Raw genomic sequence first — 17,094 nt, forward strand, 5'->3', positions numbered from 1 at the left:
CAGGCAGGAACGAGAAGGTGGCCATGTGTTGTAACACAAGCTAAAAATAAAGGTGGAACATGCAAATCTATTAACGAGGAGCGATAGGACATTTTTGTCCAACACATATCTATTTTACAGAAGGACATTTCCGTCAAAAGCATATCTACCTTTTTTATATGTTGTTTTATTATAAAGTCATTGTGGGCAACATTGGCATATGAATTATTGCGGGTCCCAAGATATTCCTCTGTACACATCGAAACACGCAAATTTGTGTTTTGGGGAGAGCACACAACACCCACTGGGCAATTGGTTTTTCAAACCTTGTAAAATCTTACATATATGTCAGAGAAACATGATCCAAAGGTAGTTTCTATTAATTAACTAAAAAAATAAAAAATATTATGCCTTTCACTAGAGGTTCCTTACCCACCATAATAGCAAACATTATCCCTAACACAGTTAGAGAGAGATCATTGTAGACTGTAGGGGCTTTAAACAGTATTGGTCTGTGCATGTGAATCATTTGTTTGATGATCGTACTGAAAACAGCCCCAGTACTGAACAAGTCAAAAATTTAGCAGACCAACTTCAGATCTGGACATATATGGGAATATATATCATGGGTCTATCCTACTTTCACAAATTCTGATAAAGGCTGGATCTGGTTTCCATATAGGCTTTACTGTATCCAAAGTAATAAGACCACTATTAAACAAATTCAGGTTCAAATAGAATATGTTATCACCAAATTTGGATATATATTAATAGAAGCTTTAGATTGTCAAATTTCTTAAACTTTTTTAGTTGATCAGACCCTATAGATGATCTATAAGCATTATTTAATAAAACACAAGTTTTAGACCATATAATTATAGCATATATGTATGTTTTTTAAGACCTTTAAAAATCAACCTCTCACAATGTATCAAAATTTCATGACTTAAAAAATTCTACTTTTATGTCGAAAAAAACATGATCCGAAGCATGATTCCTATCAAATAAACCATGTTGAGTACATCCATAAGGTTTAATTTTGAAGATACAACCTACAACCATGTTTTCCAGTATGTGAGAGTAGGTACTCCCGGAGCAGGAGCATGGAAGCATTACTCATATTTAATTTACATGCAATTGTATTCAGATGCTAGTCGAATTTGGATTTAGATGTAACTGAATCCACCAGTTCAGCTAATCAGATCTGGAATGGTCTACTTAAACTGACTAAATGGTAATCAGTCCATTAGATGTATGTGCTATATATATTCCAATGTCGGATTCAGTTTCAAACTCTATAACTCAATGTCGCCCATTTAGCTAATCAGATTTAGAATGTTTTATTGAATCTGACTAAACAGTAATCAGTCATTTGTATATCCAAATCAAACCTGATCCATTAGCATCCCTAATCCCAGGCTTTTCCAGATATGGGATAGAATTTCCCAACTTGGGACAAAGTGTAAGTGGGGTTGTGATCCTAGCTGATCTTTATCTCTTGTGCTTATGGCACTTCCTAGTAGAGGTGTCAATGGGCCTGGTTTACCCAGACCCGACCCGAACCAAATCCTATAGGGTCTGGGTATGGTGATAAATAAGAAGACCCTATTAAGATCCGGGTTCAGAACCGAAGGTCCTATTAATTAGTACATGCACCCAGGTATAGTTTGTGAAATTTTATACCAGACCCGACCCTAGTTTTGATTAAGACCCACAAATTTTCACTGTAAAAATGATAAAAAATAAGGTTTTACCGGGTATGGTTCAGGTTTGGTTCATATAGTTCTTATCGGGCCCGGGTATGATTTTTCTTATAATGGACCCAATTAAACCCAGGTCTAAACCCAGATACCAATCCAAAAAATCTGACCCAAATCTGTTTTCACCTGGGTCCGAACCAAACCCGACCCCTTGACTAGGCAAATCAGGCCAGCTGAGATTAGACTCAGGTTAGAATTCAGCCTACCTTAATCTTAGTCCTTAGATTAGGTGTTTTCTTTCACTGCAATTTAGACATTCTTTTCTCAGCAATCACCATGTGTTGGGACGTTGCAAGTTCAAAACTCAATGGTATGTTGTGTAAGTGGTGGGGGTCTGCCTAACCCCACCTTTTCTTTAAAAAAAAAAAAATCATTGTGCACATTATTGCGCTATATAATTAATATCCATGTAAAATTTACTGAAATTAGGAATGCAAGAGCATTCAATTTGAGTGCCTATGTAGCTTGATTGGGTGCCTTATCTTTTATAAAATAACTGTATTGTACAACAACAATGATGTGTTTTTCAAAAAAATGATTTCCTTAAGGGGCGTTTGATTGTGCAGACAAGTCTGTGTAGAGCAGTCTTGTCTAGACATTCCTGGCTGGTTGCAGAGGTGTCTTGGATAAGTCAAGTTTTTGTCCTTGGTGTTTTGTTGATTTTCTTTTTTGGTTTTTTTCCCAGGTGCTGACACCACTACTCCAGGGTTGGGGTGGAACATCGACACCAAAAAGATGCCCTGTTGGACATGCAAAATGCAGTGTTCCAGGTGTTCTATATGTTCAATGTTTGCATTGAGCACTTAGAGTGTGGACAGAAGCAACCCATGGACACTGCTGTATGTGCAATCAAGGACCGATACAAACTAATCAGATTTGGGCAAAATCTATGTAGAACCTCCACTTAAAAGGAGGTCCTCATGTGCGAAACTCACGAAGTTCGCATAATCATATTTGCGAACATCCTTTTAAATCCAAACCAAGAAACTTTGCAAATACCAGACTAAGTTTGCATACACTACAAGAAAATTGTTAATTAGCGACGGAAATTAGCGACGGATTTTTCCCGTCGCTACTTAGCGACAGATTAGCTAGAGATAGAATCTGTCGCTAATTTGCGACGGATTAGCGAGGAAACGATTTTTATCGCTAATCTGTCGCTACTTAGCGACGGATTAGCGACTGCATGTTTTTGTCGCTACTTTTGATTACAAGAACACCATTTTAGCGACGGATTTAGAGAGGGAACTCTGTCGTCGCTACTCCGTCGCTAATTAGCGACGGAGTAGCGACAGAATATTTTCCGTCGCTTTTTTGGTATTTGGGTTTCGCGACGGCTTCGCGACGGAATTTTGCCGTCGCTAAGCCGTCGCTAAATGTCGCGTAAATCCCTAATCCCATCCCTCTTTCTCTTTTCCCTGTTTCGCTGTATTGCTCCCTCCCGCCGCCCGTCGGCTCTCGCCACCGTCCGGCCACCGCCGCTCGCCAGCCGTCGCTCCCCGTCCACCGCTCGCCAGCCGGCGCTCGCCAGCTGCCGCTCCCCGTCAACCTCCCGCCACCGTCCGGCGAAGCGCAGGTAATATTCTTCTTCTTCTTCTTCTTCTTCTTCTTCTTCTTCTTCTTCTTCTTCTTCTTCTTCTAAACGCAGGGGGTACGCCCCTTCCCTGCTGGAAACGGAGGGGGTTTAACCCCCTGCCGTGCTTTCCGGCAGGGGGGGTCGACCCCCTGCGTTTCCGGCAAGGGGGGTCGACCCCCTGCCGGAAACGCATGGGGGGTCGACCCCCTGCCGGAAACGCATGGGGGGTCGACCCCCTGCCGGAAACGCATGGGGGGTCGACCCCCCTGCCGTAAAGGCACGGCAGGGGGTCAACCCCCCATGCCGGGCAGGGGGTTTAACCCCCTTCCCTGTTTTGAAAAGAATTTTTGTCGGCTGGGCCGGCTGGGCCGGCTATGGCCCTGTCATAGGCTCGCCTAGCACCCAGCCGACTGGGTGCTGGGCCTGGCGCACCTGTCAGCATGCTGGCAGTCAGCCGAGTGCTACTCGGCTGGCTGCCAGCCAGCCAACAGCCACCAACGTGAATAAAAAGATTTTTTTTTTTGAAATAAAGGGATCATACCCAGCCGATCACTCGGCTGGGCCAACAACGAGGGTTCACGGCTTGACTTCGGCTGGTCTGTCAGCCGACACCCATACCACATCGATCGTGCCATGGATTTCTTTTTGAAAAAAAAAATGAAAAACAAGGAAAAATATCAATATAACATAGTGGATTCGTAGATCCACTGATTCGCCATGGATTTCCATCAAAACATGCATGGAAATCCTACCTCTACCCGATTTCTCAAACGTTTCACATAAGAAAATACCCGTACCTTGAGAGAAAAACGCGAAAAGGGGCTGTGGAAGGGAGCTTGGCTGAGCACAAGGCCTCCAACCTTCTTAGTCTATCTCTTTCTCTTCCACTCGGCTGGGTTTAACAAAAATTTGTTATGAGATACCTACGTTGCCTATGTGATCTGTTTTGAAAAGAATTTTTGTTATGGATACCTATGCTGCCCATGTGATCTCTTTTTAAAAAAAAAAAAAGTTATTATGTGATCCCTATGTTGTCCATGTGATTAGCTTGAAAAAAAAACTGTAATATGTGTATATAAGATGTCCATATGGTTTTAAGTGTAGTTTGCATATATGTTGTCCATATGGATTTTAAGTTGAAATTTTTTTTGTAATGTATATATACAAGTTGTCCATGTTGTTCAATTTGTTAGTTTGTTAATGTCTACTGGTAGTTAGTTTTACTTCAATTTGTTTTCTTGATTAGTTAGTTTGTTACTTAATTTGTTTTGTTTTTGTGCAGATTTTTCAACGGAACCAACTCGTGCTCGGCCACCTGTGGTAAGTAAATGACAAAAACAATGCAAATCGGGTAAATACCCGTGGTGAGTAAGTGATGCAAACGTATCACATGTTATTTAATTTATTGAATGCAGCACTTTATTGTTCACACACTCACTTAGTTGTTGATATCTAGGACTGCTTTGTTGGAGTTCGGAGATCATGCTGAGCATGATTTTAATGTAGAAATATGGAAGTGTTCTTATTTTTGGAGTACGGAGTCCATGCTAAGCATGATAGTAGTTAGTGAGATATTGAAGTGTGTTTGCTGCAGGTACATGTTTGCCATTTATTTGATATGAATGATTATGATGTATTGCAATGTTTGATGTAATTGTATCCATGCTTGCATGTAGTTACTTTCAATTTGATTTTGACTTCCATGTGAAATTTTATAATAAAAGCATGCTTCAAATGATTGTATCATGTCATTAATAGTTTGCACATGAAAATATTAAGTTATCAATGCATGCATCAAAATTCTTGTTATTGTTTGACATAGTATATTGCATGATAAATTTGATATTTTCTTCATCGTCGCATTCTGATTGTTTTTTTCTTAATTCGTTAGGATACTATTCGTAACATCATACGACAGAATGACTGCAAACCGTGAATGGATGTACCGTAGGATAGTGGACAATGAGTTATCGCATGAATATATGGATGGTGTCGATAGTTTTATTGAATTTGCAACAGCGAGTGTCAGTACGGTAGATCCCACAGGTCGGATTAGGTGTCCCTGCAAGATTTGTAAGAATAATCGATTTGTAGAACCTCATGGCGTTAGACATCACCTATACAGGAAGGGTTTTGTGAGTGATTATCAGAACTGGGCGTTTCATGGAGAAGAATTTAGAAACGATTTTGATGCACGGGTGAATGTGGTGCACGATAATCCATATACGAATTTGATATTTGATGCTGCAGGAACAGAACTGGGTTCTGCTATGAGTTCTAGTGATGTAAGAACTGTCGTAGATGAAGAATCACCAAACGATGCAGCTAGTAGATTTTATGATTTACTTAAAGATGCTGATGAGCCACTTTGGAACGGTTGTGAGAGTCACACTATCTTGTCTGCAGTTCTTCAACTAATGAATTTGAAGTCCGAGTATAATTTGAGTCAATCATGTTTTGACCGTTTGTGCATGATTGTGAAGAGTATGTTGCCTAAAGATGAGAAATTGCCACAAAATTTCTATCGTGCGAAAGTTATGGTCAACGCTCTAGGTATGGGTTACAAAAAGATTGATGCTTGTCCAAATCACTGCATGTTGTATTTCAAGGAGCAGGAAAACGACATATCATGCCCGTCATGTGGGCATCCTCGGTTCAAGCCAAAGACAAGAGGCAATGGTAGCACGAGATCAAAGGAAGTTTCATACAAGTCGCTCCGCTACTTTCCTATCACTCCTAGATTGCAGCGATTGTATATGTCTTCAAAGACAGCTAAACACATGAGATGGCATGCAAATAAAGTTCGACACGATGAAAACAAAATCACGCATCCTGTTGACGCTGAAGCTTGGAAGCACTTTGATCGTACTCATCAGAACTTCGCAATGGAAGTGCGAAATGTTAGACTCGGTCTATGTACAGATGGATTTAATCCATTTGGGGGTAGATCAACTCCATACTCATGCTGGCCAGTATTTGTAACTCCATACAACCTTCCACCAAGCTTGTGTATGAAACGTCCAAATCTTTTCTTGTCTCTGTTGATCCCTGGTCCGACCTCACCTGGCCAAAATCTTGATGTATATCTAAGGCCATTGATTGATGAATTAAAAGTACTGTGGGATGACGGTGTTACCACGTATGATGCCCACAAAAAACAAAATTTCAACATGAAGGCCGTTGTTCTATGGACAATCAGTGACTTCCCTGCATATGGTATGTTATCTGGTTGGAGCACACATGGGAGGTTGGCTTGTCCGTACTGCATGGAGGATTCCAAAGCTTTTAGATTGAGGCATGGAAGGAAGCCTTGCTGGTTTGATTGCCATCGTCGATTTCTACCCAGCGATCATCCGTTCCGACGTCAAAAGAATGCATTTACAGCAGGCACAACTGAAATGGAAGGTCCATCCTCAAGATTGTCTGGCATAGAGATTTTAAGAAGATTGCGATACTTTCCAGATGTATTAACAGATGCCCGCAGTCCTACACCCTTCCGTGGATTTGGGAAGGAACACAATTGGACGAAAAAAACTATTTTTTGGGAACTACCGTATTGGCCGACCCTATTGATACGACATAATTTGGATGTGATGCATGTAGAGAAAAATGTGTTTGATAATGTGTTCAATACAGTAATGAATATTAAAGGAAAAACGAAGGATAATCCGAAGGCCCGTATGGATTTAAAATTAATATGTAAAAGACCAGAATTGGAACTCAAAGAGTATAATGGCAAAGTACTGAAACCAAAGGCGAAGTACGTGCTCGGACCTGATCAAATAAAACATGTATGTCAATGGTTGAGACAACTGAGATTTCTAGATGGATATGTCTCTAACATTGCTCGGGCTGTGAAGATTGACGATGAACAGTTATATGGGTTGAAGAGCCATGATTGTCATATCTTTATGCAACGATTGATACCCCTAGCATTCCATGATATGTTAGACAAACCTATATGGGGGGTATTGTCTGAGTTGAGCGGATTTTTCAGAACATTGTGCGCATCGGAGGTCATTGTATCAGATGTAAAGAATCTCGAGGACTCTGTCATCACCGCTGTTTGTCTGTTAGAAAAGATATTTACGCCAGCATTTTTCGATGTTATGGAACATTTAATCATACATTTGCCATATGAACTAAGGGTTGGTGGCCCTGTGCAATATCGATGGATGTACCCATTTGAAAGGTATATATTTTTTTATATTTGTCTCTTTAATGACAGATATTTAAAATTTGCAATGTATATTCTTGTCAGATGCATGCTCGACCTAAAAAAAAAGGTTCGTAATAAAGCAAGAGTAGAAGGCTCTATTTGTGAGGCGTACACTTTAGAAGAGATTTTAAATTTCTCATCTATGTACTTCGAACCTCATATTTCAACACGTTACACATGCCCGCCCCGTAACGATGATGGAGAACAAGTAACTGTAGCTGACAAGCTGTCGATATTTCAACGACTTGGGCATGCATTTGGTAGTTGCCGATCAAGGCTATTGACAGATCGAGAGCAAGATGCAGCACACATCTATATTCTTTTTAATTGTTCAGCGATCGACCCATACATCGAGTAAGTATATGTATATGCAACTCAATTATAAATCCTTTTATGTTCTATATGTGGATACATGGCTCGGTAATATAAGTATTTGTGGTTTGCAGACGATTTGATCTGGAGTTGCAAAGCAAAGTTTCACATCTCACTAATGCAGAAGTACAAAAAGATCGTGAAACTAAGTTTGTGGAGTGGTTGAAACAGTTGGTAAAGAAGCTAACATAAATTTTGTACTTATAAACAACACTAAGTTACTTAATTGATCGTGATCACAATAATTGTTTATGTCTGTGCGTAGGTTCGCCATGGTGATGTTAAAGATCAAGGAATATGTGATTTAGAAAATGGTCCGACCAAAGTTGTGCAATGCTACAACGGGTATATCGTAAATGGTTATCGATTCCATACAAAAGACTACGGTATAAACAAATCAACGATAAATAGTGGCGTGTGTGTCAAGGGTAGCAGCTACGGTGAAAATGAACATGATTACTACGGTGTTATAGAGAAAATAATGGAGTTGACTTACTTAGGCATGAATAACAGGGTTACGGTATTCAAGTGTCATTGGTTTGATCCAACTGCAACAAGACTCGACAAAGCTTCATGCATTGTGGAGGTGAATCATAAATCCAGGTTTGGAACATATGAACCATTCATATTAGCCTCGCAAGCTCAACAAGTTTATTATACTTCATATCCGAGTATAAAAAAGTCAGATAGAAATGAATGGTGGGCAGTTTGCAAGGTGAAATCCAAACTATACCCCGAGTATGATCAGTTACAAGAAGATGAGTTAGCTGAAGACAGTGATTACTATCAATCAGATGATGTCTGTGACTTCGCTTATGGTCACGATGTTGCGCATGATATGCATGTCATATCTTTATTGGCTGATGAAACATTCATAGAGGAATGTGATCCAAATGATGTACCAAGTGGATGGGCAAACAATAAAGAAGAAGAAGAAGAAGAAGAAGAAGAAGAAGAAGAAGAAAGTCAAACTAGTGACGAGGAAGAATTCTCAAGCTAGTGAAAAAAATCTTATACTACAAACCTCTATTTAAATGCATTGTAATACTTGATGTGAGTTGTATTGCAATACTTGGTGTGAATGATTAAAAATTTTATTTCAATGTATTGTAATACTTGATACGAATGATTCGAATGCATTGTAATTTATCTGAATGTATTATAATTTATGCAATTAACGAATGATTTGAATTAGTGCAATACTTGATGTCAATGATTTGAATTATTTGAATGCATTGCAATGCTTGATGTGAATGACTTGAATGCATTGTAATACTTGATGTGAATTATTTGACATATGTTATTTGTTAGAATATGGTTCGTGGAGGTTATAGTGGTCGCTCATCCAGTAGTAGCCAGGCTCAACCTTCATCTTCACGGGCTCCTGTGATAGGTATATCATATAACTAATTAGATGCTTGATTAGTTCAAATGCACATTCTGAGAACTTGGTGTGTATTTTTTTACAGATGATGTTGCGCCTGTACACGACCCACCTACACCAGTTGATCGCACAAGTCAACAGCCAACACAGGAAACAGGGTCTTCACAGGCTGACACAAGAAGACTCATTCGAATAGTGTATATCGATAATCGACCGTAAGTATTTTGTTTTCAATTATTGCATATCTTTTAAATATTTTATATTGATATTTACTGTGTAACAATTCATGTGCAGCACGAGGTTTGAGCCACAAGAAGTAGTACGGGAGATTAGGAATTCACTTCTTCAACATCTACCAGGACCAGTTGCTCAATGGAAAGAGTACCCAAAGGAGGTATTAGACAGATTGTGGTCCTCATTCATGGTATACAGTTGTTCCTCATAGTTAATGTGTTTCATATTTAATTTATTTAAGCAATGTCTACTAACTTTCTGAAAATATTTGTAGGCTTCGAATCGCTTTGCAACTACGGTGGAAGAAAATGATGCAAGGAAGGTGTGGCAGAAGGTGGCTGCCAATCGATTTGCAGACATGCTGCACACTATGAAGACTGCAGCAAAAAAAGCATCTGGCGTAGTAGATGATCCATTACTGTGGAAGGGCCATGGTCCTATTACTATCAGGAGAGATTACTGGGATGAAATGTGCGATATGTGGGCGGGAGATGCATTTAAAAATTGCTCTGCGAAGGCTTCACAAAATCGATCGAAGATGCCCGAAGCCCATCTACACAGGTGGATCTAAGACATTTGGGAGCCACCTAAAGAAAATGGTAACTCATCAATATATAATATTAATTTTATAAGTATAGTTGCAAATTTGTGTACTAAATCTTTTGTCATTTAACTTCGCAGGAAGCAGAAAAAGGAGGCAGTGTACCATATAAGGATGTGTTTGTAGAAACACATAAACGGAAGACCACGGGAGTCTTCGTATCAGAGAAGGCGAGAACGACAACGGTATGTATTAATTCTATTAATAATCATTGCAATATATATGCAAGTCATCATAATGTTATCATTAATTATTAATGAATACTTTAAACATTATTTTGTAGGAGGCATATGAGCAACAAATGGTAGAGCGATATGGTGAAGACGCTACTCAGCATCCATCATTTGATCCTACAGCATGGGTGACTGCAGCAGGTGAACCCAAAAAAGGTCGCGTGTTCGGGTTTGGGAGTAATATGAACACTTCACCAGTTATTGGTTCTTCCAGTTACGGCTCACCAACTTCTTGCGCCGACATAAGCTCCAAGCAGCCGACTATTCTTTCCGGTGATGATGTACGCGAGATCATTAATGAATCACTGAATAACTACTTCCAATACACCGTCGCCCCCTTTCTCCGAAATGAGATCAAGGCCGCTGTTCAGGATAGGGGATATTCGATTCCAGGTCCCTCTCAGGTATAATCACATATATAGTTTTTTTGACTATCTTAAAGCACATCTGAGCATGGTAGAATCACATATAGAGTTTTTCTAGATGCCTTAGAACACATATGAACATGCTATAATCACATATTCAATTTTTTTACTGCCTTAGCACACATATGAGCATGATAGAATCACATATATATATATTTAACTTTTTGTCTGTCTTAGAGCACATATGAGCATGATAGAATCACATATAAAGTTTTTTTGATTGCATTAGAACACATAAGCATGTTATAATCACATATTCAGTTTTTTTACTGCCTAAGAACACATATGAGCATATTATAATCACATATTCTGTTTTTTGACTGCCTTAGCACACATATGAACATGCTATAATAACATATAGAGTTTTTTAACTGCCTTAGAACACATATGAACATGTTATATATCATTTATGATAGAATCACATATAAAATTTTTGGCTTTGCCTGCCTTAGAGCACATATGAGCATGCTATATTCACATATTCAATTTTTTTACTGCCTTAGCACACATACGAGCATGATCGAATCACATATATAGTTTTTTGCCTGCCTTAAAGCACATCTGAGCATGGTAGAATCACATATAGAGTTTTTTTATATGCCTTAGAACACATATGAACATGCTATAATCACATATTCAATTTTTTGACTGCCTTAGCACACATATGAGCATGATAGAATCACATATAGAGTTTTTTTATTGCCTTAGATCACACATGAGCACATGATAGAATCACATATAGTGTGTAATTTATTTCATTATATTTTGTTTATCAATACTGACTGTTCTTTTCTTGTGTAGGCTGCTAGCGATAATCAGGGTAGTGGAGCTGAAGGGACAGATAAAGACAATGAACAAGAAGACGCACAAAATCTTGGCGATGATTAGAGGACTGTGTTGAAGAAGTTCTATTTTTTTTATTTTTCCTAATTGTAATTGTTGAATTGTAAATAATTAAACTTCTTAGTTTTAAGGTGGAACGATTAATTATTATAGATACTTGTTATATGAATTTTTTTGTGTGGTTTGTTTTTTATTTACAGGAAATATAAATTGTACAGGAAATATAAATTGTACAGTTCTCCGTAATTAATTTTTAAATAATTTTTTTTTTTATTTTTTTTCGTTTTTGCGACGGATTAGCGACGGATGATTCCGTCGCTATTCATATTAATCTAGCGACGGCTTAGCGACGGAATTAAATCCGTCGCCACGCCGTGGTCGCCGTTTAGTACCGGCGGATTGGCGACGGAATATAGCGCTCGTTATTCCGTCGCAATTAGCGATGGACTTGGCGACGAAATTATTCCGTCGCCAGTTAGCGTCGAAATATTCGCGACGTAAGCATACTGTCGCCGCGTTGTCGCTAATCCGTCGCTAACATGGTTAGCGACGGATTAGCGACGGATTAGCGACGGAAGGTGGTCGTCGCTAATCTACTGCTCTGTTGTAGTGATATATAATACGTAATTTGCATAAAAATATGTGCACTTTCTTTTGTATTTATGAATTTTCTCACACATTTGCGAATGTCCTCCTAAATGTTTTCACATTTGCGAATGTCTTACCTTCGCACACAAATGTCCTCGCACATTTGCGAATGGCCTCCTGCTTGTGCCCGTTATGCGATTTTTAGTAAAAGAAGTTTGTTTGCAAAACTGACACCTTAAACACGCAATGGGCCTTTAATGACACTTCAAAAGTGCGATGAACATTTAGCAACACTTCAAAAGTGATCCAAACTAAGGCCTTTAGCATTGCTTCAAAAGTGTGATTGGCCTTTAGCATTGCTTCAAAAGTGTGATTGGCCTTTAGCGACACTTCAAATGTGCTGCTAAAGCTTTTAATGATACTTCAAAAGTGCCGCTAAAGCCTTTAGAAACTCTTCAAAAGTGCATATTTGGGAGGAAAATAATAACATATACGATATCCACATATTTGGGACATTCACTTATTCTCGTATTTTGAGAGAAAATTCACAAATGTGAGAGGAAATTTGCATATTTGGTTGAAAGTTCGCAAATAAAGTAGAAAATTCATGTATTTAGATATTTGAGAGAGAAGTTCACATATCTAGAGAAAATTCACATGTGAGAAGGGTGGAAAGGTCCTTTTACAATAAAAAAATGTGATTTTGGACATTGGCAGATTTTTGAAAAATATAGACATATGTTTGTGCACACAAACACACTCACACACGAGAGGGTTGTGTATGTTCGCCCCCGATGATTCACTGAATCCCACGTCCGTGTTCGGGGGATCGAACGAGCGCCACGTATTCATGCACATGGGGCTCGTATTCCCGTGTATGTTGACATAACTTTGCATCGGACTCTGGTGTTATTGCAAAGACTTAAGTACCCTTTATTGCTATTCTTCTCATAAAGTGATAGTTTGAAAAAATGACAAAAATGCCCTTCATTCAAAAAAGAAAAAACAAATAGTTCAAAAAAAGGACAAACATGTCCTCCATCCAGAAAGTCGAGGATGATGTTGACTTTTCAAAGTCTTCTACTTTTTCTGTTCAAAAAAAGGACAAACATGTCTTCTTCTTCTTTCTCTGTAAAACACTGTAAAACCCTTTCTCTCTCTAGAGAAGAAATCAAGGGAAACAAAGAGTTCTTCCTGGAGAAGGCTATGAACATCAACCTCTCACTCTCTCTCCCTTCTCTCTCTACTTCTGTGCAAATCTAACAGACGATCCTACATTGCTCCATCGTCATCTTCTTCTTCTTCCTTCTTCGTAAAACACTGTAAAACCCTCTCTCTCTGTAGAGAAGAAATCAAGGAAGGTAAAGGGTTCCTCCTGAAGAAGGCCATGAACACCAACCCTCTCACTCTCTCTCCCTTTTCTCTCTACTTATGTGCCTGATTTAGAGTTTTTGCCCTTACAGGAGGGGGGTCCGGGGGCTCCCCCCCGGCGCGGATCCCGCCGCGCGGTCAGCGGGAGGGGGTCCAGGGGGGGGCGCCCCTGGCGGGGGGCTCGGGGGGCAGCGCCCTCCGGACCAAATTTTTTTGGGGCCTTCCAACAATGATTTTTAGTATTATCGGGCTTTCCTACAACAATTTGTAGTATTTGTAGTGTCTTCCGTAAATCGCGAAACGCTATAGCGATTTGTAGTGTCTTTCGTAAATCGCTATAGCGATTTATAGTGTCTTCCGCAAATCGCTATAGCGATTTGTAGTGTCTTTCGCAAATCGCTATAGCGATTCACAAATCGCTATAGCGATTTGTAGTGTCTTCCGCAAATTAGGACCAACTTGTCAGAGTCATATCTCCCTAACCGGAGGTCATATTCCAAATCCGTAAAAAGTGGTGTCTTCGTTATTGAGTCTAGTTTATTTCTGTAAATTTTCAACAATTTCTATTGTCATTTCATACCCCATTTTAACTTCAACGATACATTACAACCACAATCATCAAAAGAAAGATTGCCCAAGCTAAGAGTCACCGTTCTCGCCCTCCTTCTCGACAGCAACCCAGTCGGTGCAGTCGCGCTAAGGATGGCCAGCAGAAGCTCCACCACGTCGTCTTCCTCTCCCTAGCGAGGAGGTCTCAGCGGAGCCGTCGTTCCGGTGACGGGTGTTCATCTCGTTCCGGTGACGGGTGTTCTACGAAATATAAATCCCCCCTTCTGTAAGGGCAAAAGACCATGAACACGCTGGGAGGAGCCCTCAGACCCCCCTTCTGTAAGGGTAAAAGCTCTGAATCAGACTCCATAACTCTTCAAATTGAATGATGTTATCCACACTGGGAGGAGCTCTCAGACCCCCCTTTCTGTAAGGGTAAAAACTCTAAATAAGACTCCACAACTCTTCAAGTTGAATGATGCTACCCACGCTGGGAGGAGCCCCCAGACCCTCCTCCTGTAAGGGTAAAAACTTTGAATCAGGCTCCACAACAGTAAATGTGCAGGTCAGTCGGTGCTTGATGGAGCAATGTATGATCTTCTAATGGATGTGCACAGAAGCAGAAATAGAAAGGAGAGAGAGAGAGAAAGAGAGAGTGAGAGTTGAATGATGCTACCCACGCTGGGATGAGCCCCCAAACCTTCCTCCTGTAAGGGTAAAAACTTTGAATCAGGCTCCACAACAGTCAATGTGCAGGTCAGTCGGTGCTTGATGGAGCAATGTATGATCTTCTAATGGATGTGCACAGAAGCAGAAATAGAAGGGAGAGAGAGAGAGTAAGAGGGTTGATGTTCATGGCCTCCTCCAGGGGAGATTTCTTTCTCGGATAATCCTGCAGTGCAGAGACTGGGTCTTAAATAATCATCTTCGGGGCACTTAAGTCTTTACAACCACTCATTTTCAAGAACCGTCATTTTTTTTTGCACCAATGGAGGAGAGGGTACTTAAGTCTTTGCAATCGCATCAAACTCCAACGCTAATTAATGGTGACAAACATGGGGATACGAGACGCACATGCTTACATATGTGGTGCTCTTTGGGACCCCCGATCATGAGATGTAGCTAACTGCCCTGTTCGGGGGGGGGGGGGGGGGGACATATAACCTGCTTCGCTCACACACATACATATATATACACGCATGCTTTTTTTTTTAATGCAAGCTGGAGTTAGCAGACCCCTACCAGTTATACAACAATACCATTGGGTTTTGAACCTGCAACGTCTCAACACAAGGCGACGGGCACTAGCTGCTCCTACCAGACAAGCGGGGCCTCCCTTACACTGCAGTTGCTCAAGAATATCAATAAACTCTTTAACATTAATTTGTTACTTGAAGATCCCCTCTTAAACTGGAATAAATGAATGAGTACGTGTTTTGCGAAAGATGAGCTAATACATGTGTGTATGCATTAAGTTAGGTCAATGGCAAAGTGCTGGGGTTTCAGCGCAGAAATGGAAGTTCAACTCTTGAGAGAGGCCGCTTGACCCAAAAGTTAAAAGGTTAGGGCAATCTCCTGCCTTCCCCTCCCCCAGTAAACCAGAATACATAAATGCACTATATATGTCTTATGTTTGACCCTTGAAGGTACAGATAATACCAATCAATACCCCCATAGTGCACCAATATTTCACAATACAAAATGGAAATTTCTCAAAATGACACCTCACTTTTAGGCATAATTCGAAAATGCATCTAATATTTTGAAATTCAAAAAGACACTAAGGCTTTGCTTAGGTAGATCAAAAACGAACTTTAAAATTTACTACATTTACCACTAACCTATCCTGTGTCAGTACAGAGAAATTACCATTTTACCCTCCAACAAATGGAACATACTCCTGGCCTTATGCCAACTTGTGTTTGATATGAATTATGCAGAATTTAATTGGTTATCTTCTTCCTTCAATTTTTTATTTTTATTGTTTTTCTAAGTTTTATGCTTAAAATGTACTGATATTTGGGTCATCATCATCTCCATGCCACAACAAATTAGTTCATTTGTAGAAAAAATGGACTTTGAGGTTTGGAGGAGAAGAGAGAAAAAGTGATTTATTCATGTTCCAAGGTCATATTTTAGCTACGGATGTAAAGCCAAAACTCTCCATGGTTTTTTTATTAATCATAACAAAATTTATGTGCAATTTTATAAAATTTTGAAAATATATAGGTACATTTTTTAATTATGATGAAAAATTAGGTGGGGCTTTGGAAATTATCCATAAAAATCAGATTTTACATCAAAACAATTATATCCAAAGAAGGTTTCCTATTAAAAAAAACATGGTAAGCATAAAGTCAAATCTACGTTGTTAAAAGCACTAAAAAAGAGGAGGAAGCAGAGAAGAAATTCACACCTCAGTCACTTAGGTCAAGAGGCCCAGCCACGTTTAGTAATTATCGAAAGTTTTTTTTTTTTTGAGAAGTAAAACCAATTTATATTAATATGAGTAATAGATGCAAGATGGAAGATGAGGGGTCACCGTAATCCAGTTAAGTTGAGAATGGTAGACAGGTCATGGGCAGATGAAAGCAGTGTTGTGAGAGGCTTACGCCTCAGTACCTGAAGCGTACGCCTCAGAGGCGAGGCGCACGCTCAAGGTACTGAGGCGTTGCTGTGATGCGCCCCTCATCAACCTCCGACCAGTTGTGACCACCGACCACCGGAGTTGCTGTGCTGCAGCTGCTGCTCAGTCTTCTCCGACCACCGGACGACCGGCATATCCCTCGCTTCCGTACCAGCTGGGCGCGTGGTCCTTCTCTTACTGCCTCCCCTCCCACCGCTTCACTTCCATACCAGTTGTGAGAGGCGTAGGCCTCAAAGGCGAAGGGCAGGCTCAACGCCTCGCTTCGCCTCATCGCATTTAACAACCTTGGATGAAAGGGCCCCAGACGTTGAAG

The 17,094-nt window shown here is 40.0% G+C and overlaps 1 protein-coding gene across 1 annotated transcript; it reads left to right on the plus strand.

Annotated features, from left to right (window-relative positions):
• The first annotated feature begins 10,535 nt into the window (after nt 1–10,535).
• Nucleotides 10,536–11,786, plus strand: LOC149831944 (uncharacterized). Its single transcript, XM_090012302.1, has 2 exons — nt 10,536–10,762; nt 11,585–11,786. The coding sequence occupies exons 1-2, from the start codon at nt 10,541–10,543 to the stop codon at nt 11,669–11,671; spliced, it is 309 nt and encodes a 102-aa protein (XP_089868428.1). The 5' UTR covers nt 10,536–10,540; the 3' UTR covers nt 11,672–11,786.
• Nucleotides 11,787–17,094: the final 5,308 nt, after the last annotated feature.

The sequence above is a fragment of the Nuphar pumila genome, chromosome 7 (genome assembly GCF_984573655.1).
Source record: "Nuphar pumila chromosome 7, dmNupPumi1.hap1.1, whole genome shotgun sequence".
Taxonomy (NCBI): Eukaryota; Viridiplantae; Streptophyta; class Magnoliopsida; order Nymphaeales; family Nymphaeaceae; genus Nuphar; species Nuphar pumila.